Below are 12,431 nucleotides of genomic sequence, written 5' to 3'. Positions count from 1 at the left end.
CGTGGATTATAAATAAATTTGATTCTCGACCAATTTATCAATATACACTTGTAAAAAAATTTCATTGAATCATATTACTATTTTTTACGATAGGGATTAAATCATTATAAATTATAAAGTATAGATATGAAATTATTAATTTCATAGACTAAATCATTACAAATTTGAAAATATATCAACTTAATCGTTAACAACTAAAGATGAAAGTACAGAGATCGGATTGTTGAATATATTCTATATAAATGAATTAACAGAAAAAATGAAACAGCATTTTAGATTCCAATGATTAATAGTTTTATTGGCATAAAAAAATAGTAGTTTTAAAAATAAATAATTTCATATGCATAAACACAGAAAAAGAAGGGAATTAAAAGACAGGTTAGATTCTTAAAAAAAGAAAATAAATAAATAAGGAAGGTTATGAATCAGTTTTAAAAAAATTTAATTGAATGATTTGTAAATGTTAAGATATTATTTAGAAATCTATAATTTGCTTTGCATAATAATAATACAAAAACAATAAAATAGAAAACATGAACAACATCATTGTGGAGACAAAGCTGATATAAAAAAACATAAAATATATATTTTTTTTAAAAATCATATCATTATTATTAATATTATAATTTGAAGATGAGAGTATGGTGGGACATCATTTTTAAAATATACCAATTTAAAAATCAATAAATAAAAGGAGATACGTAATCTTTAAAAATAAAAATATAAAACCGTGGGGCCCCACATCATCGTGGTTGTCACTCTCATCACGCCCTGATTTGAATATGTGCCGCGGGGCCCGGCGGCGCGTTTCCTTCACGCGCTCCTCTATAGACTCTTTTTGGTCCTCTCATTTCTCAATGAACTAAAATAATTTTTTTTGTTTTTTTGTTTTTTGTTTTATTGAATTTATCAGTCTAAAACCTAAAAGTTTAAACTAATAGGTTGTGACAGATTTAAGGTTAAAATACTATTTTAGTCCATGTACTTTAAAGTTTATTCAATTCTAGTCTACGTATTTCAAAATGTCAAAATTTAGTTAATATATTTTCAATAAATCTTAAATCTAGTTTATCGAATTTTTTTAACCAAATCGGTTAAATAATAATAACAATATTCATACAATGAAATACAATATTTGAACGTGTTTAAAAAGTTCATAGTTAAAGTATCAATATATATATTTTTAAAAGTTAATAAATTAATACTAGAACTGATCTATTAAAAGAGACTAAATTATAGAAGACTCGATCGAGTAGAAATCAATATTAAATAGAGAGAAAATAAAGATGGTCTATTGACGATGGATTCACTACTTGATTTGAAAAATGTGCCGTGGGGCCGACGGCGTGTTTACTCACGCGCTCCACTCCAAACTCTCTCTCTCTTTTTTTTTTCCCTCTTATTTCAAGTCTGTCTGGTTCTGGACTTGAGAATGAGCTCAAAAAAATTTCTCCTTTTTTCCTTTTTTTTATTTCTTTTATTTTTAAACTTTTCTTTTGGGTAAAAAAAATGAAAAAATGAAAAAAGAAAAAGAGTGTCAGAGGTTTGGGGCAAGTGAACGTGCGCTATTTGAACCACAGATCTGGATCCACTCCAAAGCATCAATCAAACAAACTCCTTCTTTCTCCCTCTCTTTCCCTCTCTCTTTGAGGGATTGTTTTTTTTTTTTTTTTTTTGAATTCAAAGGAGAGAGAAAGTTAGTGAGAGAGAAAGAGAAAGCTCAGCTTCAGAAAACAATGGCAGAGTAGCAGTAGAAGCAGCAACAGCAGCAGCAGCAGCAGCAAACAGAGTTGCAGGTTTTTCCTTTTGAACACCAAAATCATACCTCTCTTCTTCTTCAAAAACTAAAACCCATTTCAACTGAAGGCGGTGCTTTGGCTTTTATGGTAAAAAAAACATCAATCTTTGACCATTATACACTTCTTCATCAACAAAGATTTCAACTTTCTTCTTCTTTCATTGGTAAATAAATAAGAAGTTTACATTTTTCTTACTGTTTCTTCTTCTTCTTCTTCTTCTTGAGGGTTTTCCCTTTAATGAAGGCAACTCTTTCCTTTTCTTTTCTTTTGTTTTCTTTTCATCTAACCCACACGAGAATACCTTCTTGTGACACCAAACTTTCTCTTTTAACCCTTCTTTTTTTGATTTTCTTGCTCAACCTTCTCTTTTCTTTACCTCTTTTTTGGGTATGTTGTTTCAGGAACAAGCTTTTTGAAAGAAAAAGGAAAAAAGAGAGAATATGAGAGTGAAGTGAAGCTACGCCAACTCTAATCCCATCTCATCTCTTTGATCTCGACAACTTTGGTAGGTGAAACGTTGAGAAAAACAAAGAAACAAAGTTAAGAAAAACAAGTATTACTTGTAAAAGATTTCACTTTTGTCTCCAAAACCAGCAAAACCAGAAAACAGAGGGAACAACAATCTTTCTTCTTCATTTTAGTTGGTGGGTGTGAAACTCTCTCTCTCTTTTCTCTTCCCCTCCATGGATTCCTATGAAGCTTCAAGAATTGTGTTCTCTAGGATCCAAAATTTGGACCCTGAAAATGCTTCTAAAATCATGGGCCTTCTTCTTATTCAAGACCATGGAGAAAAAGAGATGATTAGGTTGGCTTTTGGCCCTGAAGCTTTGCTTCACTCTGTTATTCTTAAGGCTAGGAAGGATTTGAGTCTTCCGGCGGTTAACTCGCCGTCGACTCCGTCGACACCGAGTTCTTCGCCTTCTCCGTTTTCTCTTTCGACGAATCCTATTGCTATTTCGAGGCAGAGTTCTTCTTCTTCTCGGTTGGGAATTAATCTTCCTCCTTCACTTTCAATTCCTAGCCCTTCTTCTTCTAGTTCTGTTTCTTGGGTTGCTGGTTTTTCCTCTGACCTTCAAAATTCTGATGATCATTTGATTAGTCCTGGGAATTTACCACTTGGGTCGTCTTGTTTTGGTGCTGGAGGAGCTCCGGCGAGTGATATGATCGATGAATTTCAGCTTCAGGACCAACTTTCCTTCCTCAACGACGGCTCTCCGACAATCGGTGTAAAAAATTCGGACTTGTTTTTCCCGCCGGCGGACTTGTCGTCGAGTCCCACCGGTGGCGGATTTGGGTCGTACGGTGGAGATGCCACTTGGGGTGGAGGGCCGGTCCATCGCCGGAGCTGCTCTGTCAACGATGCGTGTTTGGGAACAGAGGATTTGAATTGTGGGTTGGGTTGGAAGCCTTGTCTTTACTACGCTAGAGGGTTTTGCAAGAATGGAACCAGTTGCCGGTTTCTCCACGGCGGCCTTGGCGACTCCGACGGCGGCGCCGTCGTCGGCTCGCCGAGTAAGATCGAGATGATGGAGCAGTGTCATGAACTTCTCAGATCCAAATCCTCTGCTCAACAACGCCTCGCCGCTGCTTCTCAGCTTATGGCTTCTGCTAATTCCTTCCCTTACTCTCCAAAATCCATCAACTTCCTTCTCCAACAGCAACAAAACGATTCCCAGAGGTATAATCTTTACATGTTCTGAAGAATGTCATGTGATTTACACAACCAAAATCTCATATTTCAACTCCTCTGTTTGCAGAGCTGCCGCAGCCGCCGCCGCAGCCTTAATGATGGGGGAAGATCTGCATAAATTTGGCCGGTCCAATCGGCTAGAACGAAATGAATTCTCGTTGAACGGCGGCGCCGGTATCATCAATCCAGCTTCAAGACAGATCTACTTGACCTTCCCAGCTGATAGCACTTTCAAAGAAGAAGATGTGTCGAATTATTTCAGGTTTCTTCACAAACCCAATTCTTCATTTCATTTCATTTCTTCTTCTTCTTCCATTTCTGAAATTTTGTTTATTTTTTTGGGTAAAGCATGTATGGTCCAGTTCAAGATGTGAGAATCCCGTATCAACAAAAGAGAATGTTTGGGTTTGTCACTTTTGTTTACCCTGAAACAGTGAAGCTCATTTTGGCTAAAGGGAATCCTCATTTTGTTTGCGATGCTCGTGTTCTTGTTAAACCTTACAAGGAGAAAGGCAAAGTCCCAGACAAGTACAGGCACTCTCTCTTACTCTTTTTTCTCTCGGTTTTTTCCTTTTTAGAGTTTATTTTATGAGAATCTTAGATTTTGTTGTTCTAACAGGAAGCAGCAGCAAATCGATAGAGATTTCTCCCCTTGTGGAACTCCAACTGGATTGGATTCCAGAGAACTTTATGATCATCTTCAACTTGGGTCAAGAATGTTTTATAATTCTCAACAAGATCTGTTATGGCGAAGGAAATTGGAAGAACAACAAGCTGATCTACAAGCACTTGATCTTCAAAGTCGACGCCTTTTGAATCTGCAGCTTCTTGATGTGAAGAAGAATCAGCTCTCCCACCACCACCACCGTGCTCTTTCCACCGGCAGCCCGGTTCCTTCCCCAACGCATTCTCCGAACCCGTTTGCTCAAAATCTCATCTTCCCCACCATTCGTAACAGTAGCAGTAGCAGCACCTCAGACATCTTGAGAGGTGGGTTCATAATCATAATCCATCACGATTGATGAATTCAATCTCAACTTGTGTTAACTCAACTCCAAAATCCTAACTTTTGTTTGTTTTGCCTGCAGAGAATGGCATTATGCCAGTGCGGACGCCACCTCCTGTTTCAGTCATGCCGTCGTCAACCGACATACCACAGCAGCCCACCCCAGTTGATAACGGAACCTCGGCGACAATTACTCAAGGTGGGAATGACAAGGAGAGATCTCAGATTGATGACAGTGATTTACTTGAATGGTAAAAACACAATTGATACAACTTTTTTCTTTTAATCTCAAGATTCTTCTTTTAGTTAACATTTTGTTGTAACCAGTATAATAATGTATATTGCAGTTTTGAACATAATCTCCCTGATAGTCCTTTTGCATCTCCTGCAAAAGCCACCGGCGACTACTCGACGAACTTCTCTGACATAGCAGCGGTCGGGGAAGCAACAAACAGCTCCGACATGTCTTCATCATCAATTCTCACATCAACTCCCTCATTGGAAGTAGCAACATCCTTCAAATCCTACAATTGCCAAATGCCAAGGTGAGTATCAGTATCAGTACTACAAACTTGAAACAAAAAAACATACAAACATACATACAAACAGTATTCCTTGAAATACAAACAATAACCAATCTACTACTACAGGTTCCCGTCCGCCCACGGCGCGATCGGAATGTATGCGGGGACTGGCGGGCCGACATGTCCAGTGGGAATTTAGCATCCAAAGCAGCAACAGCCAGCAGCAAGCAGGTACTGTTTATTGAATGATTACCCCATTGGAAAAAAAAAGGCAAATGGGGGTGTTTGAAAAAAGAAAAGATTAAGTTTTAACAATCATGTTTGGTCAATTCCAGGAAGGAAATAAATACATAAACAAAAAAAAAAGGAAAAAAGAAAAAAGTGATTAACCAAAACAGAGGAGTACTATATGAAAACAATATCTATAGAGAATCAGCAGAAGAGGAAGAAGAGTCAGAAGCAGTAGCTCCACAAAGGCTCCATCATCAACAGTACAAAGAGAGAAAAAAGAAAGAAGCATACATAAAAGGGGAAAAAGTGGGGTCACCCATTTTTTTTCTTTGTTGTTAATTGTTGTTGTTGTAGTAGTAGTAGTAGAAGCACAGGAGAACAAATCCATCTTCTATCTCTTTTAGTGGTAAAAAAAAATTTGCATTACAGGTTTAAGTAAAAGAAAAGGACACACAGAAAGAAAGAAGGGTTTTTTTTTTTTTTTTTTTTGTTATTTTTTCTTCTCACAGAGTACTTAAAATGTGTAGTAGTAAGAAAAAAATGGTAGGGGATGAGGAAGAAGGAGAAGATGATGATGATGGGAGTCTGGGGGACTGTAATATTCAATTTTTAATTTGATTTTCCCTAATACCTTTCTTTTGTTGTTGTTTATCGTTGTTAATCGATCCAAAAGGTTAAGCAGATAGGTTAAGATGAATCTAAAAATATCGATATTGCAACATTTATCTCCTTTTCATAGTAGTTCCTTAGAGTGAGATTGATTTATTTTTTAGGTTTTTAGAAGTTAAAAAGTTTAGACCTTATTAGTTTTTGAAAATTCAGTTTATATACATTCATAGTATTAAAATTTTGTTGATATTTTCATTGTATGGTAGAAAATCGGTGAAACAAAAAAGATAAACAAAATGTCAATAATGTAAACATAACATAAATGATAGACATCCTACTTTGTTTAAAACTCATTTGTTGACTTTTTGAAATTTCTATTTTTGTATTGTTTTTAGATATTTTATCGATATTTTTATTGAAATTTTCGTATAATTAAGGCATTAATATTTCCATTGATATCGACATTTTAAATCTTAATACTATCTCTACTTGTGAATTTTTTCTTTAAAAAAAAATGTTATCAAACTATTATGAGTTTTTAAAATGAAGCTAGTTTTTGAAAGTTTAATTTTTTTTGCTTCCAAAGTTTAATAAAAAATTTAAATGTTTAGTTAAGAAAAATCATAGTAATGAAGTTGTAAATAAATAGTGCACAATTTTTATATAATAAATTAAAGTCATATAGTTACTAGATGAGGCGTTATAAATATTATCAAATTTTCATTTGTTATTTCACGTTTTAAAAACTAAAAGAAGTATATAGTATGGTTTTTGTAGTTTTTTTCTTTTTGAAACTAGATTAACAATAAGAAAAGGAGAAGAACTAAGTATGGATTATGGAAATAAAAACAATAAAAAATAATTATTATCAAACTTATTTTTATTTATGAAATTAGGAGAAAACAAATATAATTTCTTAACCAAGAAAAATTCTACTATTTTTAAGAGTTTGGGTTTAAATAGAAGTATGAACTTTAGAATATGTAGGGTAGATTTCTAAAAATCCAATTTTTACGGGGGATGTGCCAGAAAACTTAAAAAGTTGTTCAACTTTAAATACATTTAGTAATTTTAAATGGTACATGGATCCATATTTATTTTTATTTTATTTTTGAAAAATCCATTTAAAATTTTTTTAGTTTCATGCTTAGTAAATCAACTTTTAATTCATCACATAATTTTTAAAGTTAATAACCTTTCAAACACAAAATTAGTTTAGGGTATATATTTATCAAAACACATCGACTAAAATTCCATTCCAACTAAAATTGTTTTGTTTTCAAATTAAAAAACAAAAGGGTAAATATCAATTTATATTCCTAAATTTTGGAGATTGTATCAATTTATACCCTAAACTAAGAATTATATCAATTTAAACCTTAAACTTTAGGGTTGTATCAATTTAAACCCTGAACTTTGGGATTTGTATTAATTTGAATCCCAGACTAATAATTATATCAATTTAAACTCTGAACCTTCATAAGTGTATCGATTTAAATCATGAACTTTTATAAATGTATCAATTTAAACACTGAATATTCATAAGTGTATCCAAATAAAACATAATGCGAGGTTTAAGTTGATATAGTTACGAAAGTTTAAGGTTTAAATTGATACACTTATAAAAGTTCAAAGTTTAATTATTAGTTTGGGGTTTAAATCGATACAATCCCCAATGTTTAGGATTTAAATTGATACAACACTTAAAGTTTAGGAATATCGATATTTGCTCAATTAAAAAATAACATCACGTTGATTAATTTTTTTTTTTTTTTTTTTATATTGTTTCTATCTTGTTATCTAAAATTTAAAGGTATTTTAAAAGTTAAACTCAATGTTTGAAAACTAAAAAAAGGGGTACGTTTTAAAAATTAAATTAAAAAAAAAATCAAATTATCCTAAAAAAACAAATTTAAAAACTTGTGAATGGTATTTAAATTTTGGATAACGATTTAGATATTTCTTTAGAAAAATATTTAAAAAGAAATTAAAGAAAAGAACCATTACCCAATAAAGTTAACTTCTTTCTTTCTTTCTTTTTTTAATAATAGTATATATTTTTTTTGTTTTATTGCATGTGTTGGAGAAGAATTGAGATAAAGATTTCAAATTTTTTTTTTTAGGTTCCTTTTTAATTTATTGTTATTATAATTTGAGTGGTTATTGATGGAATGATGAAGAGAGAGAGAGAGAAAAAAAATAGGGGAATAGGGGAAAATCACATGGGTTGATTGGAGTGGGAAAAATGCCAGGTTGTGAGATGGGACCCACCCACCCATGTCACATGGGATTTCAAAACTCTCTTTCTCTCTTCTGTCCATATGCATGCAATGCAATGCAAATAATTATTTTTTGGTTTAAATCTTATTTTCGTCGACAATTTTAAATTTAGGTCATTAAATTTTAGAAAAACATTCATTCTAATCTTTGAACTTTTAAAAAGGCTTACTTCTATCTCTGCTATTAAGATTATGTTAATTTTTAAACATAATGGGGAGATTACTTGTATTTTTTGGATGACTAGGTTGACAAATAAGTTGACCATGCTAAAAAAATCTAGGGTTTCACATTTGAATTAGGTGGTAAAACGATTTTCTATAGGAGATCTAAAAAATTGTTTTGCATCCAAGATTTTGGACGTTCACTATTTTAGCATGTTGCTTGTTGATATTTTATTTCACCTTCAACTTGTTCAACTCATGCTAGATACAATTTCATCCTTAAATAGATTTTATCTTTGAAGATTTGACATAACCTTAAATAATATGGACTAAAATAAATAATTTTTAAAAGTTTAAGACTAAAAAAAATGTTTTAGAAAGTTTGGTTTGGTAGACAATCCGAAAAAAGAAATTGGAAAACGATAGGTTGGATATAAACTATTATCAATTAATTTATGAACTTGTTTTATGTTAAAATTTTTGTGTAATTATTATTTTGTAATATCATATAATATTATAGAAATATATTACTTATTTTAAATTAAACAAAAAACAATTGAATTTATAACCTGAAATAGTATAATAATTATTATTTTTATCATTTTTAATATAATTTTACATTTTTAAATTTTGAATTCAAAATTTGGATACACTAAAAATATAAAAGAGTTGTTTTCAAAATTTGCATTATTTGAATCACATAATTTGGAAATAGTTTTCAAAAACAGAATCCAGACGGTTAACAAAACACTGGACTCAATGAATTTGGCAGCATAAAATAAAATTTGAGTAGCCTACCAAATTGACCCTAACTTGTTTTGAAAGGTAGAAAAAAAAGTCAACTCATTTATAAATATAGTAAAATATTACCATTTAACTAGATATTGATAGACATTATCAATATCTATCATAATGGATAATGACGTTTTACTATATAAATAAAAATGGATTGCCTACAAAATTATTATTTAATTTTTAGCTTTTTTATCTGTAAAAACAGGAAAGGACATGGACCCTTCAATTCTTTTTTCACTTGCCTTTTTTCTTCTCTCTTAAAATATATACTCGCATGAATGACAAAAGTACAAGGTTTCTCAAATTCTTTATCTATGCATTTGATAACTATTTTATTTTTACTTACTTTTTTACTTTTTCTTTTTTAATTTTAAATCTATTATAAACACATGTTATTTTTAATCTTTTTTTATTTTATTATCTACCATTTATCAAAAAGTTCAAAAATCAAACTACTTTTTTTAGTACAACTATAGGGATGAAGATTAAATTTTCGACCTCTATGGAGGAAGATCAAATTTTCGACCTCTTTAGAAGAGGATCAAATGTTCGACTTCTATGGAGGAAGGTTAGTCAATTACTATTGAAATTTTTTTCATAAACTTGTTTTTGTTTTTGGAATTTGCCTAAGAATTCAATTCTTCTACTTAAGAAATAAAAAAATCATGACAAGAAATTGAGAAGAAATTGACTTAATATTTAAAACCAAAAACAAATAATCAAATATCATATAGGTTTTAAAGTATATTTAGTTTTTGAACCTTTTAAGAATGTTTAATGAATTTCTAAACTTTCCAAGTTTCAATTTTGTGTATTTAATAAATTAAAAGAATTATATTATATTATATATATAAATTTGGATTTCAAGCATGTTTTACTTTTCTTTCACTTATTGTTATTATTAAATCCCTAAATTTTAAAACATTCTAAATTAAAAGACTATATTTGTATCTTTTAAATTTAGAGATCAAATAAATAATGGTCTAAAAATTATAGTAAATGTAACGACCCATCTGGTCTATCATTCAATGTGACTATGTTTTGAAAAGTCTAAATCTAATGTCTAAGTTTCCAAGATAGTCTCAATTTCTGTCTAACTTCTCGGAGGAATATTATCATGATCTTCATTCAATTAAAAAAGACAAGGGAAAAAAAAAACAATTTAGACGTTGAAGGTTTGATCTCTATCTTTTCGGTAGTTATACTTAATTAATTAATATATTTATTTATTTTGCAAAGGAATTTAATATGTTCTCAAAATTTTTACTAAGAAGGTCTATGTAGAATATTGTTATTTTTTCTGAAAAAATATTATCAAATTAACTAGCAGTGAAGTATTCGACATGTTCTTTCTTAAAGTCAGAGGTGCAATCTCTCATCTTTGTAATTATTGTACTTAGAATTGGAGACTAGATGGAACATAAATGATATATTTTAATATGATTTTAATCTCTATATTTTGACAATTGTTCAATTTTAGTCCATGTATTTTTAAATGTCTAATTTTAGTCAATATATTCTCAATAAATCTTAAAATTAGAAATTTAGACATTCAAAGTTAAATTTTATCAAATTTGGTTAAATAATAATAAAAATGTTAAATTTCATATAAAAATACATTGTGAATATGTTTATAAAATTTATAATAAAAATACTAATAGACAACAAAAATAAATAAAACTAGTAGTTTAAACTAAATTTAAGATTTATTGAAAATAGATCCTGAAATTTAAAAAGTACACGCGACTAAATTTTGATTTAGACATCTTGAAGTTGAGGGTCTCAACTAAAATACCCATAAAAACCCAAACTGATATTTTTTACCCATTTTTTGATGCATGGATTTTTAAAAACTAATATTAGATATAAAATTAAAATTTTCGTCTAATAATAATAAAATTCAAAATTTTTAATTTTGTGTCTAGTAGGTCATGAATCCTAGAGACTAAATTTGTAATTTTAAAATTACATTTGTTTTTTTGTTATCATTTTGTTTTTGAAAATGAGCCTATGTTATCTATTTCCACATCCAAATATCTTCTTTTGTTATCCCAAAAAAGTAGTTTTTGTTTTAAGAATTTGGCTAAGAATTCAACAATTTTACTTAAGAAAGATGCAAATTGTTGTAAGAAATGGATGAAATAGACTTAATTTTAAAAATTAAAATTAAATAATCAAATGGTTACCAAAGGTGGGCTTAGAAACTAAAATTTTAATTATTTAATTAAAAAAAAGAGGTAAATCTATACAAGTTTAAATTTAAACTTGACAATATAATACCATCGAAAAACATAGGTTGCACAAATTGTGATTCAAATCTTCCTTGGTGTTTTTTGAAAAAAATACACAAACATGTTGGCTCAAGTGGCTCAAACAGTGTTAAAAAGAAGAACAATGCAAACAAGTGACAAGTTATTATTTTGTTTTTTGGGTTTTTTGGGTTTTTTTTTTTTTAAAAAAAATTATTATTTTGTTTTCTGGTCTAAATATGAGTATGGTTCACTTTTTTGAGTAGATATCACTTGTCTGATCATATATATGCAACTGGCCCACAGGATAGACATAGACATCACAATTTCATAAAATGTTATTTATTTATTTCATATCACAATTTTATAAAAAGTTGTTACACAAGTTTAGTTGTTTTAAACTTTCAGATTTTTCTCTATTTTATCACTTAATTTTAAAAAGTATGTAATAAACTTTTAAATTTTTAATTTTCTTGCCACAAAATTGAGTTCTATTAAATATTAAACTCATTTTTATATTTAATACATTGGTTAATTTTTAAAAGTTTTGAACCTATGTATTAAATAAAACTGAACGTTCAAGGACCAATTAGATATTTTTAAAGTTTAAAGACTTATTAGATACAAAGTTAAAAGTTCGTATATATAATAAAAATATATGGACTTTGTAGGCAAACACCGGCAATTTTAAGGATTAAATTTGTAATTAAAAAAACATGTATGCATACAATAAAAAAATAGTAAGATTAAACACATATCATTTTGATCCTATACTTTGATCATTTTAGTCAATGTATTTTTAAAATCTTAAATTTAGTCATTTTGAGGTTATTATTATTATTATAAAATCGTTTTGGGGAATTTATAACTGTAATAAACTATCTTTACATGCTTTTTTTTGGTATTATTTTTTCATCATATTATATAAAAAAAATTGAATGATAAAAAGAGATGAAAAGGTAAATTCGACTAGACTTTTGGCATTGTTGCATTTACAAAATTATATATATACATACACACGCGGTGGTGGATTCGGAAATATATATCACGCGACACAATTCAAATAAAGTTTAAATGCGAAATTTAA

General features: G+C 29.6%; 1 protein-coding gene across 4 annotated transcripts; it reads left to right on the top strand.

Annotated features, from left to right (window-relative positions):
• The first annotated feature begins 1,550 nt into the window (after positions 1 to 1,550).
• LOC120081270 (zinc finger CCCH domain-containing protein 53-like) lies at positions 1,551 to 5,901 on the top strand. Of its 4 annotated transcripts, none has more exons than XM_039036001.1 (9): positions 1,551 to 1,796; positions 2,201 to 3,477; positions 3,557 to 3,751; positions 3,838 to 4,017; positions 4,109 to 4,479; positions 4,578 to 4,746; positions 4,843 to 5,040; positions 5,146 to 5,250; positions 5,355 to 5,901. In XM_039036001.1, the coding sequence occupies exons 2-8, from the start codon at positions 2,483 to 2,485 to the stop codon at positions 5,216 to 5,218; spliced, it is 2,181 nt and encodes a 726-aa protein (XP_038891929.1). In that variant the 5' UTR covers positions 1,551 to 1,796; positions 2,201 to 2,482; the 3' UTR covers positions 5,219 to 5,250; positions 5,355 to 5,901. The 4 variants fall into 4 exon arrangements, with proteins under 4 accessions (XP_038891929.1, XP_038891926.1, XP_038891928.1 ...); XM_039035998.1 differs by having other exon boundaries at positions 1,555 to 1,796; positions 3,838 to 4,023; XM_039036000.1 differs by having other exon boundaries at positions 1,555 to 1,886; positions 3,838 to 4,023.
• Positions 5,902 to 12,431: the final 6,530 nt, after the last annotated feature.

Source organism: Benincasa hispida, chromosome 7, assembly GCF_009727055.1.
Source record: "Benincasa hispida cultivar B227 chromosome 7, ASM972705v1, whole genome shotgun sequence".
Lineage (NCBI taxonomy): Eukaryota > Viridiplantae > Streptophyta > Magnoliopsida > Cucurbitales > Cucurbitaceae > Benincasa > Benincasa hispida.
This window is presented reverse-complemented; position numbering and strand designations above follow the sequence as displayed.

Excerpts from the sequence above, each read along its gene's own strand:
- LOC120081270 (XM_039035998.1), top strand. The coding sequence starts at position 2,483 with ATGGATTCCTATGAAGCTTCAAGAATTGTGTTCTCTAGGATCCAAAAT. Across the intron at positions 4,480-4,577 it reads CACCTCAGACATCTTGAGAG|AGAATGGCATTATGCCAGTG; the intron begins GTGGGTTCATAA and ends TTTTGCCTGCAG. Across the intron at positions 4,747-4,842 it reads GACAGTGATTTACTTGAATG|TTTTGAACATAATCTCCCTG; the intron begins GTAAAAACACAA and ends TGTATATTGCAG.